The sequence below is a fragment of the Cydia strobilella genome, chromosome 17 (assembly GCF_947568885.1).
Source record: "Cydia strobilella chromosome 17, ilCydStro3.1, whole genome shotgun sequence".
Taxonomy (NCBI): Eukaryota; Metazoa; Arthropoda; class Insecta; order Lepidoptera; family Tortricidae; genus Cydia; species Cydia strobilella.
Window position 1 is genome coordinate 11515560 of NC_086057.1, and position 22474 is coordinate 11538033.

Sequence of the window (22474 nt, forward strand, 5' to 3'; positions counted from 1 at the left end):
GGCAACACGCCAGAAATGTCCTATCAATATCCGCTTCCTGTTTTTAATCTGCTTATAATAGTTATTTTTCGTTCTTTTGATAAACCCAGGAAGGGTTCTTTGACGCTGACGCCATCTGTTATAGATGCTTCAATACGAATGCAACGCTTTGCGAAGCGCTTAATCGCCAAGGTTTCTTGTTATTAGGTATAGGTACCTACCTATTGAATACGAGATGCATAATAATTGCATCTTGTATTCAACTCGAAATACAATGCTGTAATGTAAATAGAGATGTACCACGCTATTTCATGCCAAGTGCTAGCTCATAGGGATATGTAATATGTATGCATTCTTATTGCAAAGTTTGTGTAAAGTTACCGTTTTCAGAATCTACAAATAATAAAAACAGTGAAAGTACAAGCTCAATCAGTAATGACTCGAGTAGCCAAAACCGCGCCGCTCGCGGTAAATTTAGAACTGTATGACACTACTTTCGCGTTCATTCAGTCTATGAACATTTTACGTACGTGAAGTTCAGTGGGAAACAGTGAAAATGACTTCACTAAGAACTGCTAGTTTTCAAGTGTACAGACATGTGGACTCTAATACCAGTGATTCGTCAGGGTCTTCTAGTTCTTCAAGGAATTCGGATACTCCTTTGCGAAAGTAAGTATCTGTTTTTGTTGTTGTGTATGATTGCGACACGTGATTTAAATACAATGAAAGCTCTGTTAGATGTATACATATACTTATGTAATACGGAGTATGTGCACGAGTACAAGATGTACGTTCCTATCCTACGTAGTTTATGCTTGGTTTCGTTAGACATTTGCATCTGTCGTTTTAAAAGTCGTTGTTATTTATAGTGGAGCAAAACAAATAAACAAGCATACGGTTATGTTTATATTAGATTTGTTTGGTTTCTTTAGACCGCTCTGGCTGGTAAACTTCCAATGTTATCTAGAACTTTTAGAGGAAAAAGCTTAGGTACTATAGTTTGGCCCAGGACTGTCTCATTTCAAACATAGACAGAGATAATCATACTGTCTTTGTCTTAAGCTAGTAGTGCTAGTACTAACACTCAAAAGAAAGGGATGAGTATAATTTTCCTGTTTCTTACGGAGTACTGACTGACAAGTTGTGTTTTCCAGACTATATCTAAAAAATATTTCAAAAAATTATATATACTTTCTATTGTAGCAATACTTAGTACCTAAGCAAGATGCCTTGATAAACGAATATTGCTAAAGTATGGTGCTTCTGGTTTAGCCATTTTAAAAATCAGCCCGCTTTTGAAGTTAGCCGAATGCACCTCCGGTCTAACTATGTGTAACAGTATTTAATACAATAAATAATTAATGAACATTGGTAAGTATCTCTGTAGACAAAAATAGACGTGCGTTTATGTCCTTTCTATGGGAGCGCGGCGGCATGTGATTAGTCAAATTATTTTATAGTTGACTACAGCGTATCGAAATGAATATATTATGGTTGAGTTGGGAGTCCATACATGAAAAGTACGCAATTATAGTTTGGTATACGAATTCTTAATTCAATCATTACAGTCGACGAGCAGAAAGAAATATTTTATGAAAATAAGATGCCTTGATAAGCGTTGCAGTAGGTAATAGCTTGAATGCAGCAAACCCTTGAAACATAGTAATACAAAATAATACACATATCAACAGTTAGACCAGGTTTTATCTGTATTAATAATAAACGATAGGTAAGTACAGTCCTTATTTGTAGAGCCATAAGAGCGTGTCACATATTTTTGCGGCCTTCGAAGAGTAACATTATTGCAGGTGACTCTGTACTATGTAAGTTTATATTTAGTCATGTTTTTTTAATACACATGTATTTTACTTTTCTCGTATTCGAAATGAAAAGAGTGTTTATGTCGGGTGAAAGGCACCATAAATGTGAGCGGCATCATAACCAAGTTATTTTTATTTAGATTCAACCGACTGCTCCGCGCGTCGGTGACACGCCACTGGGCTTACTTCCGAAGGGACAGGCCTGCGCTGCGGACCCGCGGGCGCTCCGTGTCGGATTCCGGCCTCTGCTCCATTGTAGACGATGGTAGGTACAGGTAAATAAAGATAAACAAACTTACTTACTCCGTTGGCTCAGCGACCCAAAATGAGACTTGGCCTCCGACACAAGACAGCGCCACTTTTCTCGATTCTGTGCGACCTCTCGCCAATTGGTGACTCGAAGCTCGCGCAGATCCGCCTCCACCCTGTCGCACCAGCGATACCTGGGGCGTCCAACAGGACGTCATCTTGCTGGGCGGCCCAGGTATGCTCTTTTCACGTTCCGATCTTCATCCATTTTTTCAAGATGGCCCAACCAACGGAGTCTGAGCTTTAGTCTCTCCCATGATGTTAGGTTCAGCCACTAGGTCTTCAATCTCATGGTTCCTAAGGACTGTCCAGCTTCCATCCGGTCTCATTTTGGGGCCCAGTATCTTCCTCTCGGCCAAAGATAAACAAAGGGGGCCAGTTATTTAATTTAAGTAAGTAAGTAAGTGTTTTATTTGTAAATATAGGTACAATTACAGTAGTGGTCAGTTTATATAATTATGTACAGTTTCACTATATTTTACCAAACGGCAAAGTGCACGAATGCACGTGCAAACGGACGTTATTGGCACAATGCCAGGTGATTAAAAGGAAAACTAAGATAGAATTTGACCAAGCTAAATTAGCTTGGTCTAACTCTAATCGTGTCTTAGTGTTCCTCTGATCGATTTACATAAATCCTCAGTAGTCACTTCAGAATATTTTAGGTCAAAACAGTAACTGTTGCGAACGCAACCTCTTATTTGTAATGCAGTAGCTAAACGCAGCCGTCGGGCTCGCTTACTATGCGGAGGCTTATTTAAATGCACCAATAGGAGCGCTTCACATAACCTGTATCGCGGCCAATTAGAGGCACCTAAATTTAGACTACCATTTTAGCATTCAAAATTAGCTTAATCTCTTTCGCATCAGCCTACATACTATTACCACCACTTCTACACCTTTAACCGTTTACGTCAACTGTACCTTGTAAAGTAACCAGCACCTATTAATTATAAGTTTACTTCAAATCGAAGTATTTTTATTTGTCGTCGAGACCTGCACGGCGGCTACAGTAACCCAAGTACTTAATACCTACTTTATTCTTATTGGATATACTTGACTAGTTGTTCCTGGTTCTCTTTAAGAAGCTAATGTATTTGTATATCCCCGGGCTAATATATTAAAAAGTAAAAAAAAAATTACGCAAGGGAATTTCAGAAAATCCACACCCAGCACCAAGCCACGCACATTCAGCGTTTCCGGGAAATTGGCCAGTCATCTTAAGCCTAAAACGGGGGTCAACCTCGGACAGAGATAATAAGCTGAAACTCGTATAATCCTAATGTACCTGGGCCAGAAACCCATTCTTTCACGTTATTCAACAAAATTTCTATTTTAAAACCCGTATAAAAGTATAATGTACTCATTATACTTTTATACCGGTTTTAAAATAGAAATAATAATATGATTGTGACGTCACATGCTAGTGTTTCATATAAATCCTATAGTATCAAAATTGTTTTGACAGTTCGAAAAGTGACAGTTGTCAAATACCCTATTCTCCTCTGCATTGCATTCTCGCTCTTTCAATTGATTATGGTAAGAGCGAAATAGATGTAGCCACATCAAATTATATAAGTCGAATATGGGCAATCAGCGGAAATAATTCGTGTAGTTTTGAAAATTGGTATAGTTATACCTTATTGTGGTGACCAGATAAACATACTAAAAGTCCTCGAGGGTGGGGGGTGTGCTGAGGGTGTGGGGGAGCAAAAGTTTCTACATAAAATTTTCTACGTATTAGGTCATATTCATTTTTACTCTACGATCAATACTTTAGGAGCTACAGGAGCATGGCCCGAGATGCTCTTGGCCGGTTTATTTTTTTATTTTTGATGAGTACCTAGGTGACTAAACTTGGTTATTCTAAACTAAAAAAATGAGTTATGATGAACAACTACAAAAAAACGACGTTTTCGTATATCGTCTATTTTTATCTCTTTGTTAACTTAAACATCCTCTAGCTCCTAAAGTATTGATCGTAGAGTAAAAATAAATACTTATGACCTAATTTGTAGAAAATTTTATGTAGAAACTTTTGTCCGAAGTGGTTATAATGCTATTCGTACAGATATTCGAGATATGAGCAAATATCTGAAAAAAGGTAGCACAACCCCCACCCCCGAGAACTATCAGTATATTCATCTGGACACCGCAGGGTATAACTATATACCAATTTTCAAAACTACACGAATTACTACCGCAGTTTTTTTAAATTTTCTTGAGCTAATGGGTATTGTCGAAGATATTTTAGCTTTTTGAACAGGTATAAGGAATTAAGTTTTTAGGATTTAAGTCTTCTATTGTTGCGTATTATGCTACAGATTATTTACATTTGTACCTATTGTCTGTACCCAAAGGTGATAGAGTCGGACCAAGCCAAGTTTTTCCTCCTTGTGCATCATCAAGTATGGCTTATGTATCGTTACTGCCAAGTCAATGCAAAGTTAGTGTGGTTGGAGTCTACAGGTATGTCGGCGGCACATCGTAAAATCGGGCAGATCGAGATATTCCTAGGCATATCATGAAACGCCGCCATTTTATGATCTGTCATATAAATGTCTACAATTTTGGTAGGCTCTAGGAGGTAAAAGTATCCTTAACTTATGTATAAGAGACAGTTTTTGTCTGTGCGAGCTTTTCACGGAGGGATCTAACGTAGATACCTCCAAAACGTGAACCATAGGGCATTTATCTTACAGTGAACCAATCAAAGCTTATATCACGTTGCAGAGTCTTACATAAACTTTTCCTCCAGACCCCGAGCTGGATTTCCTGACGTTCCCGGCCGTGTCTCCCCGCCGCTCGCTGCAAGCGTTTGGCACCCGACCAAGCAGACCCGCGCTGTTCATAACGTAAGTCAATTTTGTGCCTAAAAGCCCGTGTACATTATCCAAAGCGGCGTTATAGGTACTAACTTTTGCCTGGAGGATTAATATATATGGCTCATCAAAAAATACTGGCCGTCACACCAGACCTCCGATGCGATGGGGCGCTCGCTGGTCATATCGTACTTACTTGTCAGTTTTGTACGTAAAAACCGTTTCACGTTATCGGTACGTATCGTAAGACCTACTTACATTTGACGTAAGAGATGAATATTTCTACTCATTTGGTCACTTTCCTTACAAATCCATCATCTTGAGTATCGACAATAAAATGCAACATCTTTATTTCTCGATACTGTCACGTAACAGTCCTATCATCTAACATTTTTCGTATCTCCTATAAGTAGTACATATCATAAATCATACCTAATATATATTCGTGTATGGTAATTTTTAGGGTTCCGTACCCAAAGGGTAAAAACGGGACCCTATTACTAAGACTCCGCTGACCGTCTGTCCGTCTGTCTGTCACCAGGCTGTATCTCATGAACCGTGATAGCTAGACAGTTGAAATTTTCACAGATGATGTATTTCTGTTGCCGCTATAACAACAAATACTAAAAAGTACGGAACCCTCGGTGCGCGAGTCCGACTCGCACTTGGCCGGTTTTTTTATTTATGTTATGTATTACTGATGTCGTGGCCAGAACTTACAATTGACCATTTCAGGATGTGGCAATCGTTTCATGAAATAATCAAATTATATGATCTGGCCACGACACAATAACCTAGATACATTTATTTATTTCTTTCTTTCTAAATCTAGGCCCCAGTATCGGTCCCTTACGTATGTAACTAATAACGGTTCCGATATCATATCGGAAAATGTGAAAAAGCTCTAACAATCCAAGCGACCCTAGAACAATAAATTGCCTTACCGATTCGAGGTTTTATGGTTCTAGTAATAAAGCTTATAATTTTCTGTTCGAATTGAAAGTTTGTTCTGGCTCTCATAGATGTGGAAACTTTTGCTAGGACAGGTGAAACACTTATAGCACATGCCAATGGGAATAAAATCAAGTTAAGAATGTGAACGTTTTTGTTGGACAGTGGATGGATTCTAACTGGAATAGGGCTGACTTATAAGTTATATTCATCATCATTATCTTTGGTTCTGGACCCATTTTAACACGAGAACCTTACCTACAATTTTTTTAACAAACTAAAGACCATAAAAAAGAAAATTACAACTTTGGACATTTCGTTTGAATAACGCATTATATTTATGGAATAACGATATCGTAGTTACGAGTAAATCATATCATAATCATTGGCGGAGTAAGCAATCTATTTTAATCGTGTAACAAACATATGAAGGGTACACGGAAAGAACATGTCGTCACTTTTTTCGAAAAATTAGATTTTCATCTCAAAATGTAGAGCTCCTAATAAACTATTAGTTATGTCTTTTGCTACCACTGTATAATATATGTAACACAACTTTAAAAAGACCTGGTCACGGAATTAGTATACATTCGGACATGGTTCCAAATTTTAAAACCGCGATTACTCAAAATGTTACAAAAGTGACTAGACATGTTCTTTCCGTGTACCCTTCATATATAGCCGATTTGATAATCTCCTCCTTTTACAATTTTTATAGCGGTTTACAAGTTTTACAGCACCTAAAGCAATTTCATAATTAACTTTTTTTTTGAGTTCCTCTAAATTTGTCCATGAGTGTATATTAAAATATACACATTAGTAATGGGTAGGTAAATGTGCCTAATACGGTGCATTGCGCACGTACAGGGCTATCTTACAATAACGATCAATTAAATTATACACATTAATTGGATCGAGCTTAATATGGAGCTTAAATAAATATATTTCATTTCATTTCATTTAACACATGTACCTAAAATGATAACAATATTACAATATAAATACCATATTGTTCTTATATTACCTTGACAATTTTACAAATGAAATAAAACTATGAAAACGGATTATATCGCGTATATTGAATTTATAATTTATTTATAATTTTAGGAGGGAATTAAATCTTCTCGGGTCCGTGGTGTAGGGTTGGAGCCGGCATAGTTTTTATCGCGTATATAATATATATCTTTACTTGAAAAATAATTATAGTGTATAACTAGCCTTATGAACCGATTTTGCATGTACAACCAGCCTTAAAGTTTGTAGTCTATGATTGTTCATTATTTTTTTAGTATGTGGGTATTTTTGCATTTTGTAATTTTTCCTCAGTCACCCGTTGACCACGAACGCTGTAAAGAGTTCGAAACGTCGGGATGAATTATAAATTCAATATACGCGATATAATCCGTTTTCATAGTTTTATTTCATGAGTAACTATCGCGGTAACCGAAGACAATATTAATTTTACAAATGCTTTAATAACTTATCTTGACAATGTTTTACCATTATTATCATAATAGTAGTTAACTTTGTGACATAGCTTTCAATTTTTAACCGACTTCAAGATTTCAAAGGAGGTTCTCAATTCGGTTGTATGTTTTTTTTTTTTTTTTTTTTTTTTAATGTTTGTTACTCCATAACTCCGTCATTTCTGGACCGATTTTGAAAATTCTTTTTTTGATTGTAAGTATATACATACAGATTGGTCCCGTTTTCGTCAAAAAGCAGTTCTGATGATGGGATCCATGAGGAATCGAGGGAACTCCTCAAATGTTAAAGGCATACATATAGTGATTTTAGTATTTTCATCAACAAATCAAGCACTTACATTTAAAAAAGTGACATTTGATGAAGTGGAACTGCTGATGATGATCAGAACGGAACTCTTCAATGATGCATAGTTCACGTTTGGCGATTTGTCCTCTTCGTTATGTTTGTTAAGCAAGTTAGGTTTTCAAGAAACATTTTTGTCAAGCTCGAGTTCTGATGATGGGATCCATGAGGAATCGAGGGAACTCCTCAAATGTGAAAGGCATACATATAGTGATTTTTGTATTTTTATAAACAAATCCACCACTTCCATTTTAAAAAGTGACATTTGATGAAGTGGAATTGCTGATGATGATCAGAACGGAACTCTTCAATGACGCATAGTTCACGTTTGGCGATTTGTCCTCTACGTTATGTTTGTTAAGCAAGTTAGGTTTTCAAGAAACATTTTTGTGAAGCTCGAGTTCTGATGATGGGATCCATGAGGAATCCAGGGAACTCCTCAAATGTGAAAGGCATACATATAGTGATTTTTGTATTTTTATAAACAAATCCAGCACTTCCATTTTAAGAAGTGACATTTGATGAAGTGGAACTGCTGATGATGATCAGAACGGAACTCTTCAATGACGCATAGTTCACGTTTGGCGATTTGTCCTCTTTGTTATGTTTGTTAAGCAAGTTAGGTTTCAAGAAACATTTTTGTCAAGCTCGAGTTCTGATGATGGTATCCATGAGGAATCGAGGGAACTCCTCAAATGTGAAAGGCATACATATAGTGATTTTTGTAATTTTATAAACAAATCCAGCACTTCCATTTTAAGAAGTGACATTTGATGAAGTGGAACTGCTGATGATGATCAGAACGGAACTCTTCAATGACGCATAGTTCACGTTTGGCGATTTGTCCTCTTCGTTATGTTTGTTAAGCAAGTTAGGTTTTTAAGAAACATTTTTGTCAAGCTCGAGTTCTGATGATGGGATCCATGAGGAATCCAGGGAACTCCTCAAATGTGAAAGGCATACATATAGTGATTTTTGTATTTTTATAAACAAATCCAGCACTTCCATTTTAAAAAGTGGACGAAGTTGGACCCGGACTCGGACCCGGACCCGGGTCTGAACATGGACCCCAACTCGGACCCGGACCCGGACCGAACTCTGACCCAAACTTGGACCCCGACAGCCGGACACGGACCCGGACTCTGATCCGGACCCGGAAATGCTACTAGAAAAGTGGGTTAGGTGGGTGGTTGGGTTTTGAACTGCGATCCTCACAGAACAGAACTGCTATCAGAAAAGTAGGTGAGGTTAGAGCTGTGACCCTTACAGAAACGAAATGCTATCAGAAAAGTAGGTTAGGTTAGGTTAGAACTGCGACCCCTACAGAAACGAAATGCTACTAGAAAACTGGGTGGTTTTACCTCCTTTTCTACATTATTAGGCAAAAGATGCTGTCTTTTTCATTTCATTGTCTGGAATCAACAATAAGTGAACTTTCAGCGGCATCCCCCATTGAAGTCGGTTTTTTTTTCTTAAAAATTATTAATTTTTTTATTGTTATTTTGTTTTTAATGAAAATTTTATTATACCTATAAGTACCTAAAATACTAATGAATTATGTACCAATTGGAATAAAGAGTGAATGAAAGCCAAAGAAATCTAGATAAGGAATATTTAAAAAACCCTAATACTTTGCTAAGCCCTTACCGGGTCCTAGTAGTTATGTATGTACCTACCTATCATTAAGTTGCATGTGTATTTGTGTAAACTGTATCTACTTGGTTGCAAATAAAGATTGAATTGAATTGAATACGTTATTTTTCTTCCTGTATCTACTAGCAACGTAACAATATAAGTGAGATAAAATATACACATAGGTATTGAGTCAGTTAATAGTGAATATGTATGGTGTTATGTGACAGGTTAGAAGTTGCAAGGGCTCGTTACGAGTGTAGGTATATTTATCTTGCGTTACAATAGAAGCCTTACACTTTCCTTCTAGTTATTGGATAGACAATGGTTATATTAACCTGAAGTAATTTTCAAATCTACTGAAAAACACTGGCGTGTGTCTTTATTTTATTTACAATATTTTATTTATTTAACTTGCCGTCTTAAGTAAGCCGAAACGAAATTGCCGCCACTTTTTCTGTCATTCATATGATTGCAATCAATATTATGCGCAATGCACCACCGCGCATGGTTCCCTAGGCTGAATCAACCACCATGCAAAAAGTAACCCTAACTCTTGAAGCTAAAGTACAATTTCCTTTAGATTTCTGTACCTAGCCCAGATGACAGCGCGATGGTTTGTTAGGGACAGTGTGTATGAGAATCTTGTTGTGAACGCGGAATTTTGTAGTGTAACGTATTACAAGTGTCAAGTTTAACAAAATCCTTTAGTCTCCACAAAATAAGTAATATTGTCGTTACAGTGATTACTGATTACATTTGCTACATTGAGATGTGCTTACCAATTTTTAGTTGTTTAGTTTTGTAGGGCGTTTTTCATTTGTTTAATTTAATGAGTGTTTTTGTGAGAAATGTATATTGATTGCCTATGCCTAATACACCTATTAAAGCCGAGAGTGAAAGATTAGTGTCAAGGATGTTTTGGTAAAACCGGCGTGATAGATATATGTTACACCTGCGTGCGCAAGGAGCCTTTTGCCTACATTCGTAAAAAATATGATACAATTTCTGATAATTCATTTTTGAAAGGTGTGTGTATATAATTAAATACCATACATAATTATGTATGGTTGTATAGTATAATTTTAGCTTATGTTTATATGACATAATTGAAAATTATGTAGACTTGACTAGGCAAAATATCGCTTCGTATTTTTTTAGTTTTCGTACTTACGTGTTAATTAATTTTATGAATGTGGATGTAAATTTTACATAAAGTAAACAAACTACGTGTATAACATCGGTCCAGCAAGCAATGACAAAATTACAGTTGTTTTTTTTATTAGTTTTATTACCGTAGGTAATACGTCAGTTCATTAACTGCAAATTATAAATATCATAATAAGTATGTATAGCAATAGCATAATAATAATCGTCACAAACGCAACAAGTACTTGCGATGTTGCTATTTATTCATGTTAACATCTCTGACATAACACGTAACTAAATTATTATTCTTGGATATAAAAGACTGAATGAATAGCGAGGCAAACCACAACTGCTATGAGGAAATACCTATTTTATCGAGTTTCAGTTGCCGAGCAGTTACAATTAATATCAGATAAATCTATCGATGTTAGCTTGAAAGTTTTCGCAAATAGTAGGTAGAGTGCTTTGTAGGTAGAAGGGGTGGGGTAGGTGGTAGCTCAGATGGCAGAGCTATGGGCTAGTGATCCAGTGTCGTGAGTTCAAGTCTCACACCAGGCAGTAATTTTTTTCACTTTTAAATTGATTCTAAGCTTAATAGCATCGTTCGTAGACGTTTTTGCTTGATACAAAATTAATGTAGGTAGAGTCCGTGTAAGCTAATTAACTTTGGACCGACTTGAATAAAACGAAGTGTGGGAGTGCCATTAGAAACCCCATTAATGATGACATTTGCAATTGAAAATACCAAGCAGAGTTAGCGTGGACCGACTCTACACCAATCAAAACTGCCAAGCAGAGTTAGCGTAGACCGACTCTACACCAATCAAAAATGCCAAGCAGAGTTGGCGTGAACCGACTCTACACCAATCAAAAATGCCAAGCAGAGTTAGCGTAGACCGACTCTACACCAATTAAAAATGCCCAGCAGAGTTAGCGTAGACCGACTCTACACCAATCAAAAATGCCAAGCAGAGTTGGCGTGAACCGACTCTACACCAATTAAAAATGCCAAGCAGAGTTAGCGTAGAACGACTCTACACCAATCAAAAATGCCAAGCAGAGTTAGCGTGAACCGACTCACGATAACAGTTGAAGGAGTGTTATGTATGACTAATCCAATAAACATATGTAATGCGAGTTGTAAGGCATCGCATAGCTTAAAATATAGCATTTTATGCTGACACGTAAACATCACATAAACTGTTAAGTTTACGTATTTAAGCAAATTTAACACGCTCACTTGACTTAAAGTAACTTGCCCAAAATTTTGAGAGGGTAGGAGGCACACGTGAAACGCTTGGGTGGGTACCTAAAGTAAAGGCTTCTCTGATTAGTTTGGCTTTTAAGGCGCACTCATAAATGTTATGAATTTTATTGGTATATTAAATCTTATTTGTTTTCGAGCCTAGAGTGTGTCATTGTTGGCCTTCTTTTGTTTGGTCGTATCCCGGTCTTAAGTTAGTCTTCATCATAGGTGTTAAATTCATCTCGCAATCATGGTCTACCGTGCGTGACGATGGATTTAACTATGTGGTGTTATGGATATTAATATCATTAGAAATAATTACTTACTTGTATTTGTTCTCTTTAGCATCAGCTCAATAAGTTCTTCCAGTGAAATCAATTATAATTTTCTACCGAAAGTAATAAAATACCTACATCACTATACAAAATACAATGTGCCGATAACATAAACTAAGGAAAAATAATGGTCGTTACCCTCCCAAGTAAGGATAGACTCGAGTTAAGTGAAACAAGTGTACAGCAAATACCAAGTCATTAGTCGCTTTAGAAGAATATTTCGGTAAGTTGATTAGTTAGATTGTTCACTTAATTTTATCTTGATTAAGATACGTTCATGAGATTAAGTTTACGAGTATCGTTATTTTCTGTAAGCATCGATATTTTAAATAGCTTTAAATATCGAATGAAAAACAATGTATTTTCATTAACGGCATCAAAGATGACATGTTAATTAAATAACTAATTTTGATCAAATCCGGGTAAAACGTTATTTAAAACGAAGTCCGATAATTGGTTACTTGAGAAACTGAAGTTGTTTTTCAGTCACGCACGCCGAATTCTTGTTTGTACTTTTTATACCAATTTTCCGGCTGTAGTGCCATAAACATATGGGCAGTAACACGTAGGTACGGTCACGTCTGAAAATATTGATACGAAAAAAGTGCCAAAAATATGTATTCACGACCTTATTGCACGTATAGGTGGCACATTTTTCGTATCGACATTTTCAGACGTGACCGTACAGTTAGCATAAAGTGGACAAATATTGATATATTTGACAACATCCTTTTTCTATGGTATTAGAAGTGTGTTACGATATATTTGACTCTATTTGATGTTGACTGTAATCTGCAGAGGGCGGAATTGCTCATGGCAAAAATCAAACGTTAATAGAGTTGGAACGTTGAATTTTATCGACTTTTTCAGCTATCGATAAGTTCAGTCACCTTAAAAAATTCCGGAAATGTGTTTTTTTTTTCATGTGCAACAAACGAGAAATATTATCAAATCTAGATAAAAACTATTATCATTCTTTACCTCTTTAAACTCAGGTGAATGTGTTTTACTCGTTATGTGATGTTCAACGCAATATTTTTTTAGTTGCTTTAAGTGAACCTTACATTTAGAGCAGTATATTGTCGAGTTGTTTTCGTTGTAAGTGAGACAAGGATACTTCTTTATCCATTTGTTAATTGTTTTTTTGGATTAACCATTTTTTACAAACGTGAATTAGTTGCAAAAAGACTAGTGGCAGAAATGACAGTTAACTGCCATGCAATTTACTTTTAATCTAATCAAAGAGGTCAAATGGTCAACTAGCTAATCAAAGAGGTTAATGTTAAAGTCAGAAATGTAAAATGTGACTGAACTTATCGATAGCTGAAAAAGTCGATAAAATTCAACGTTCCAACTCTATTAAGGTTTGATTTTTGCCATGAGCAATTCCGCCCTCTGGTAATCTGTGTGCTAACATGGTGTTTGGTATGTGCCTAACAGATTTTTGATAGCTACTTTGCGTCAATTAAATAATTAACGCAACTTTCAACGCGAGTTTATTTTAGTATTTTTTTATTAATTGTTACTTGCATTTTACTTACCTATACCTACCCACTTTTTTTAACAAATGTATAATAAATATTTTATATCTTTATGTATGCATGTTTTTTAGGGTTTTTTATCCTAGCCTAGCTACTCGGTACCCGAACTACCAATTTCCCTATCTAGACCTCAGAAAATGTAGAGCGATGGCACACCATAGTTCGTGAACTCCCTGTATGATTATAAATATTTTAAGTATTTAGAATGTAGCATGTGTAACGCTCGAGAATTACCGGTATACTGGGGTTACTTTGAATCGCGGGAAAACATTCGATTATCGATTTTAAACTAATTATAAGATAATGGTTTCTGAACTCTTTCATGTTAAGGTTGCCACATCATAAAATTTAAGCTCGGGCTCAAAATCAACTCCCCATTTCTGCGATTTAAAGTATACGTAAGAAAAACCCTACAAATTGTCCTCCAACTGAAACATGACAGATGTGTGCAAGGTAGATTTGACCAACCAATCCGATCCACGTTGGAAGCGAATGGCTTCAGTCGAAATTCCGAACAATCCGAATCAATTTAGTACAGTCGCCATCAGATATATCTGAGCGGCCGAAGTGCTCAAAAATATCTGAACACGCCTCTATTGTCAAGGAGCTAGAGTGCGTGTTTAGATATTTTTAAGCACCTAGGCCGTTCAGATATATCCGATGGCGACTGTACAACGGATTTTTCTGCGGGGATATATACAGTATTAACCTGCATGTTCTCAAAATATTGTACGTACAGTCAATCGCCAAAGTGTTGATCACTTAAATATATATCTCAAAACAATTTTAGTATTTTGATGCTGACTGTACAAAGTCTCTCCTGTTCCCCAATGATACATACATAGTTAAAAAAAAATGGCTACGGAAGTGTTTACGAAATAGGAAAAAAAAACTTAACTACTTAATCGGAACAGGAAAGGCAATTAGAACCTGATCCCGTTCAAGACTTAGCATTTTTATCGCCTTATGTTTCTAGGTAGCGGCATGGCGTGTATGGAGTATATTTAACCTAAATACCTCGGCTAAGCGGCTTCAGCTTTTTGAGAGCTTATAATGCCAAGGTACTAACTTTAGCGCACGTGCATGAATTAATAGGTTCTTTATTTAAAGGTGGAGACTGACTTGTAACAATTGTAACATTTGTAATATGTAATCGTGTGACATCTCGAGCATTACAATAGCCAGTGCATCAAGCAGCTCTTTTCAAGTGTTGCATACTTTACTTTTTGTTGGTTTTCTGAACAAACGTTACAATTGTTAGGTAAGTATATATTAATTTCCAGCTCAAGAAGTGCTTTTCGCTTATTTGGTTGTGCACATTTGAGGCTTGGCTTGGGCTTGACTTGATTTGACGTTAAAATTTAAAATGTCAACTAACATAGACAAATTGCTTTCTTGTATGGCATTTCTTAAAGTTTTGATGTTAACCACCATATATTGCATTAGTGCACTCGTACACAATTTAGATATTTGTACATTTTTGCAATATATTTATTGCGTAGGTACATACCTATGTGTCATGTTTGTTTGGAATGTTACTTTCGACATTAATCGATAACCATTGTAAATAATTGTTATATCACCTGTGTTTCTTGACTAGAATTTACAAACGTAAACGTCATAATATTTCACATACCTACTCAACGTCCACGTCGTAACACCCTATAAGAAAGTGATAAGAAACTACTGCAGAAATTTGCCAGTTTAATGCAGTTTCTAATGACACCTATTTTAAATTGGTTGTCAAAGCAAATTTTTCTTGGGGAACTCAAATAACCGAAATTGTGTGCCGAAAGAGTCGTGTGCAGTTCTTTCCTGCACTAGGATAATTCCATTCCTATATACATCACGTGCACAAAACGGTCGAACGCCTTGTTCCAAACTTCGTATGGCTTCCAATTGGGTATTGTCAATGACCCCCAACTACCAGTGACGTTTTTGTGAGCACGTTCGAGTAAATCCTAGTCTTTACTGAGTGCTGAGTGAGCCTTAATCCTTTTAGTGGGCGACCCTCGCCTAGACGCGAAGGGCACGTTTTATTTGTTTTATCCGTTATCAAGGTAGAGGCGATTTTTAGAGGCCACATCATCTAAACACGTGTTCTATAGGTAATTTCAATGTGTGAGATTTACATGCGATTGTCATGTTTGAACGATAACTATTTAATGATTAAAAGGACATGACTACAATTGAAAGCTCGTAAAAACGAAAGCCAAATAATTGCCATTCTCAGCATGTTAATATATTATTTACATATGTTTTCATTTCTCATGCTCTGAAAGTGGGTGGTGTTGTTGTTCTAAAAAAGTGTGCAGGAAATGATACTTTTCTGCTCTAGAGCACTGTACTTTATTAAGTATGTTTTTTCTTTTTTTTTACGATAAGCAATTAAAATTTTGGTTTTAAATGTATTTGTTGTAAAATTTCTAATCTGATAATGAGGTAACTGCCATAAATATATAACGATATTTGTACCTAAATTGTTGATTTAAAGTACCTACCCTCAAGAAATACTACTGAAGATTATACTTAGCCGTGTTTTTTAAATGCATACTTTACTTTCCTCGTGTTCGAAACGAATAGTAGAGTGTTTAACTCGGGTGAAAGGCACCATTTCAGTCTCGGACTATTGGCGCTCTCACACAGAAATGGGTACCTTTCATCCCTTGGTTAACAACCTAGTTCTACTATTGCCACTTTTGAGTTAGGTATGTCAAGTTCTGATGAGTACGTCATTTTAGATGCAGGTCACTTTCTGAGGATGTCACTTTCTGAGTAGGTACGTCACAAAGTTTCACGAGAATGGGGTGAGAAATGTGGAGGAGAGAACAGCCGGGTAGAAAATACGAAAACATTTCAAGTCCAAGATGAAACGGAGGCGCTTCGCTTTTTAGGTCGTGGCAATTAGAAGAATGAGTATTAAAAGATTGGTCCATAACAATTAGGTAGATCTTGTAAAATATGACTAAAATTTACCTACTCGTAGGTAAGTAATGAAATACGGAGGTAAGGAAACCCTGGGCTTTTAAAACAGTAAGTAGGTAAGGACTGTAATACTCTGAACCGGGATAATTGAGACTAGACAGCTACAGAACAGAGACAGGGAGGTAGAGATGATAATATACAAATGCGGAAAAGAGGGAATTAGAAACGAGTGGCGATAAATTAAAACACGACCGCAGGGAGTGTTTTAAATCGACACGAGTTGCGAATTACCTTTTGGCACGTGTATCGTACAACGTTGTACAGTACATATGACCCTTTAAACTTTCGACATATGCACGAAAAGTGGCACCATATGTACTGTAAAGCTTATTTTAAACTAGTTAAGTTGCACGTCCAGCGTAAATTTTTTCACATCACCTATTCGAAAAGGGAACTTTTCTTCCCTGCTAGGAGGGATCAAAGTGGCACTTTTCTGTTCAAGGACATTTTGTTGCCAGTATGAAATATTGACACAAAGACATATGAAATTAGTATGCATATAATCGATTACAATTTCTTTATAATCGATTACGTGCATACAATTTTTCTAACTTAAATAATATTTTGTTGTAATTCTAAATAATAAATGTAGTTAGCGTATTTTAAATTAATAAATAGTTTATTTAAATTACGTAAATTAATTAATTCGCGTAATATTTACAAAGAAACGTAAAAAAACATTAGTTTAATAATTTAATTTTTATTTTGACATTTTAGGTCTCCTTAAACGCAGCCATACTTGTCTATGCAATTTAAAAAGTTTATATTTAAAAAGTTTTGTACAAATGTTTTACAAAGCATAATTATGCGGTTCTGTATTGTGTATAAATTTGTAAATACTTAGTTTAAATCAATAACTTTATAATAATAAATATAAGTGATGTCATTCTTCATAGTGTTCTTCCGAAGATTTGGTTTAGTTAAGAGCTAATTTGTTACCAGAAAAATCTACAAAAATAATGTACTTGATTTTCATTGTATCACTTTACTAGGTGTTTGCTGCTGTCTTTGAAAAGATATTAGGTACATAATTATGAGCTGTAGGTACTTTTAATTTGTCACTACAGTCACGTCTGAAAATATCCATACGGACAAAGTGCCAGAAGTATGTACCATTACTAAGGTCGTGTATACATATTTTTCGAACTTTGTCCGTATCGATCTTTGCTTAAAATAATAATGTTTTGAAACCTAATATATGTATGTAATTTCCTCATAGGTGATGTGAAAAGCAGTATGTGTCACATGGTAGCAAAATTATTTTCACCTTGGGCGTTAACACTTGAATCCCTCACTACGCTCAGGATTCTATGTTAGAATCCCTCGCTACGCTCAGGATTCTATTATAGAATCCTTCGCTTCGTTTAGGATTCAATTGTACGCCCTCGCCGTAAATATGTCATTTTGCTCCCTTGTGACACAATCTACTATTTTCTACCGCTATATTGAAAAACCGTGAATTTAAATCGAGTACACTAAGATGTTCCAAGCCTCGGCGCTCATATAATAAAATGGGTCGTTGCGTAAGAAGTAGACTGTAAATAACACGAATGTATCGCAAGGGTGCCGGCTTTGTATTGATCGCAATTTTATGTCAACAAGGCAATCATACAGGTCGAATATTTACAACAATATAAAAAAATCGGTCAAGTGCTAGTCGGGCTCGCGCACGAAGGGCCCATACCATTACGCAAAAAACGGCAAAAAATCAAGGTATCACGGTTCACGAGATACAGCCTGGTGACTGACGGACAGATAGACAGACGGACGGACAGCGGAGTCTTAATAATAGGGTCAGGTTTTTACCCTTTGGGTACGGAATCCTAATAAAAGAGTATGAGTTCGAATCCCGCCATAACCACAATATTTTATTGTGTTCAAAGAACACCATTTTGCTTTGTTCTGTTAATTAGTACACTCGTACAGTCAAGTGTAAAAATATGGGTGCACACATCATACTTAAAAATATGTCCCATAGCCTAATGTATAAAATTACCTTCTCCGTTTAAATGTTTATATAAAGTACCTATTTTAGGTTTGCTTTAATCAGTTGGAACGCTTGAATTTGAATATTCGCCTTGGCCTACCTAGACTTTTAGTTTGAGCCTTATATAGGCTACACCCAGTACACCCAGCTACAAAATACATGGCCGCGTTATATATTTATGAATGAATGTCATTCATAATGTTTAGATACAATTGATGTAAATAATTGTATATACTGTATAATTGTATTTGCATGTACATGTACTTAACGCAAATAAATAATAATCGGAATCTGAATCTAATCTGAATCAATGCAGCTTACCGTATCATACTCCTTTCACCTCCATTACCTATGGAGACAGATTATACCCCAATTTCATATGATTTCCAGCAATAAATAATACAAGCAAAATACAAAAATAGTTATATACCCGCTGGAATAACTGTTTTACCCTCGTGGTAATCACCCACAAATTCGGAACCGATGCAAAGTAACATTCCATTTCCGCCCGCAGCTGCACTACTGCTCAGACACTACTGCAGCGGCCTGAACGCGTCGGTGTTATTGTCAATTTCCATAGTAAAAGCCTGCAGAGTTGGGCAACCTTGACTCGAGGACGCTTATTATGTAGATTAAGGCTAGAGTCGTAAAACGCACAATTACATCTGCTAGTTAGCAAATACTTTGTGACACTTCAACTCGGTGGCGGATTTTCAGTGTTGGCCGCCCTAGGCCCCAGGCCCTGTAGTAACTACTAGCCGCTCCTTTCTCAGCACCCATCTACAGACTGCTGCCTTGCTGCCGCCCCTAATATCTTGCCGCTTTGGGCCGGGTCCTACTGGGCAAATCCGCCACGGCTTCGACTGTATAATAAAATTAGGTATTATAGGTAACTGCTGTGTCCTGTGTCCCTATTTGACTCCAAAATGTCATTTTTTGCAAAAGTGCAGGTCTATTTATACTTAGACTTATATATATTTAGACTTGTGGATTTGCTACGATAATGGGAGCCAGGAAGATCTCTCACTCGAATCAAATATGGGCCCTGAATCACATTCACCAGTAGAGCCAAATACAACGTGTAAAGGAAGGTGTAAAGAATTCACAAAAAATGTGTTACCCTTTTTCCATACTTATGATCCGATACAAGTGGACGACCGCCCCGAAATCGCCTTACTTTACAAACGTGGTCACAATGTTCCTCTCTGGATATTATCATTATTGATAATATTTTGACACAAGTGGATGTATATTAACCACAGCTATGGCCGCTTGTTTGATTTTTCGATTTTATCATTATTATAAAAGTTAGGAACTTTTAAATATTTGTGTGAAATCTGTTTTTCACTCCTAACTCTTATATGGAGAATCGATCGTCCCCTTTCCTCTTAACAAGCAATTTAAGATTTTGGTTCCAATACCTAAACCTTTTCGCCGTTATTCCCAAAGTTTTAATAGTAGATTGTGTCACAAGGGAGCAAACTGACATATTTACGGCGAGGGCGTACAATTGAATCCTAAACGAAGCGAAGGATTCTATAATAGAATCCTGAGCGTAGCGAGGGATTCTAACATAGAATCCTGAGCGTAGTGAGGGATTCAAGTGTTAACGCCCAAGGTGAAAATAATTTTGCTACCATGTGACACATACTGCTTTTCACATCACCTATGAGGAAATTACATACTTACATATATTAGGTTTCAAAACATTATTATTTTAAGCAAAGATCGATACGGACAAAGTGCCAAAAATATGTATACACGACCTTAGTATAGGTACATACTTCTGGCACTTTGTCCGTATCGATATTTTCAGACGTGACTGTACTGACAAATTAAAAGTACCTACAGCTCATAATTATGTACCTAATATATTTTCAAAACAGTAGCAAACAACTAAAATGATACAATGAAAATCAAGTACATTATTTTTGTAGATTTTTCTGATTCTGATAACAAATTAGCTCTTACCCCTTTGAACCAAATCTTCGGAAGAACACTATGAAGACTGATATCACTTATATTTATTATTATTAGTGTCATTACCGGGATGCTGCTTAAAGCATCTAACACAGATGAAAAGGCCTATTATTATTGATTTAAACTAAGTATTCAACTTAGAATAAATTTAAAAGTGGAAAAATTACTGCCTTGGGTGAGACTTGAACTCACGGCCTCTGGCATAATTAATAGCATCGATCGCAGACGTTTCTGCTTATTAAAAATTAATTTAAGTATTCAACATCAGACAGGCTCCAACCAAGCTCTCGTTTAAGCGCATGTTACGCAAGCATTATTTCGACAAGCTCACTGGTTAGTTGTCCATCGTAGGCATAGTATTATTTGCACTGGGTACATAAAATAAAGTAATATATATGTAAGTTTATTTAATTATAGTATGTACATGTAAGTTTATTTTCGGTAGTGTGTATTATTTATCGCTATATTTTTTGTTTTAAGTTACCTATTCTGCTTTTTTTTGTTCAATGCGTGCACCTATCACTGTTTCTGTTTAGCCTGGTGGTTGACTGGCTTTAGGCATTAAGTCCGCCATTTGTACTTTATTTGTTAGTATTGTGCAATAAAGTTTAAAATAAAATAAATAAATAAATATTTACAAATTTATACAGAATACAGAACCGCATAATGCTTTGTGAAATATTTGTACAAAACTTTTTAAATTGCATAGACAAGTATGGCTGCGTTTATGGAGACCTAAAATGTCAAAATAAAAATTAAATTATTAAACTAAAGTTTTTTTACGTTTCTTTGTAAATATTACGCTAATTAATTAATTTACTTAATTTAAATATGATATTAATTAATTTAAAATACGTTAATTACATTTATTGTTTACAATTACAACAAAATATTATTTAAGTTAGAAAAATTGTATGCACGTAATCGATTATAAAGAAATTGTAATCGATTATATGCATACTAATTTCATATGTCTTTGTGTCAATATTTCATACTGGCAACAAAATGTCCTTGAACAGAAAAGTGCCACTTTGATCCCTCCTAGCAGGGAAGAAAAGTTCCCATTTCGAATAGGTGATGTGAAAAGTTTATTTTCACAGGTCGGCGGGCGGGTCGAGCTGCGCGGTCGTCGGCGTCGAGGAGGCGAGCGACAGCGACGAGCAACATACGCGGCGGCATCTCCGCGTGCCTACACCGGCGCTACCCGGACAGTGAGTCTTATTGCTATTATTTAGTTTACTCGTACTATTTAGTTTACTGTAGAGAAGGCGGTCGAGGCGACCGATAGGGACACAATGTTTTATGACAGTAGCTATAAGGTTCAGTCTCGTAGGACAGGCTGGTGGAGGAGGCGAGCGACAGCGACGAGCAACATACGCGGTGGCATCTCCGCCGCGTGCCTACACCGGCGCTACCCGGACAGTGAGTCTTATTGCTATAGTTTACTATTTAGTTTACTGTAGAGAAGGCGGTCGAGGCGACCGATAGGGACAATGTTTTATAACAGTAGCCATAAGGTTCAGTCTCGTAGGACAGGCTGGTGAAGGAGATAAGCGACAGCTACGAGCAGTTTGAGTCTATATATATTTCAATGTCATAGCGTAGGTTCGTCGAGCGGTCGAGGCGAGCGACGGGGAATGTTTCATTGTAGTGTAGTAGCCATAAGGTTTAGTCTCGTAGAGATGCACAATAGCGATAAGCGGCAATGCTACGGAAACGCGCTTGCCTTCACCGCGTATAGCCACCGATATAGCCATGCCATAAGTATCAATATGGTGCCATTCATTTATTACGTAAGACGATTTAGGTTAAAAGTTAAAATTAGATTCTTACGTAATAAAATAAATATTAAACAGAGGGGAGGGGGTCGGCCTATTCTTATTTTTTCTTACATAGGGGTGGGAGGGG

The 22474-nt window shown here is 36.4% G+C and overlaps 2 protein-coding genes across 2 annotated transcripts in view; both read left to right on the forward strand.

Annotated features, from left to right (window-relative positions):
• The window catches only part of LOC134748710 (polyubiquitin-A), a 272025-nt gene that overhangs the window by 28516 nt on the left and 221035 nt on the right, over positions 1 to 22474 (forward strand). The gene's annotated exons all lie outside the window — the stretch shown is intronic.
• Positions 433 to 22474, forward strand: part of LOC134748745 (uncharacterized) — a 91194-nt gene continuing 69152 nt past the window's right edge. Inside the window, exons 1-4 of the mRNA XM_063683520.1 lie at positions 433 to 648; positions 1940 to 2064; positions 4867 to 4963; positions 21667 to 21777. Coding sequence (XP_063539590.1) covers positions 536 to 648; positions 1940 to 2064; positions 4867 to 4963; positions 21667 to 21777 — 446 coding nt within the window. The 5' untranslated portion in view covers positions 433 to 535. The remainder of the gene's footprint in view (positions 649 to 1939; positions 2065 to 4866; positions 4964 to 21666; positions 21778 to 22474) is intronic.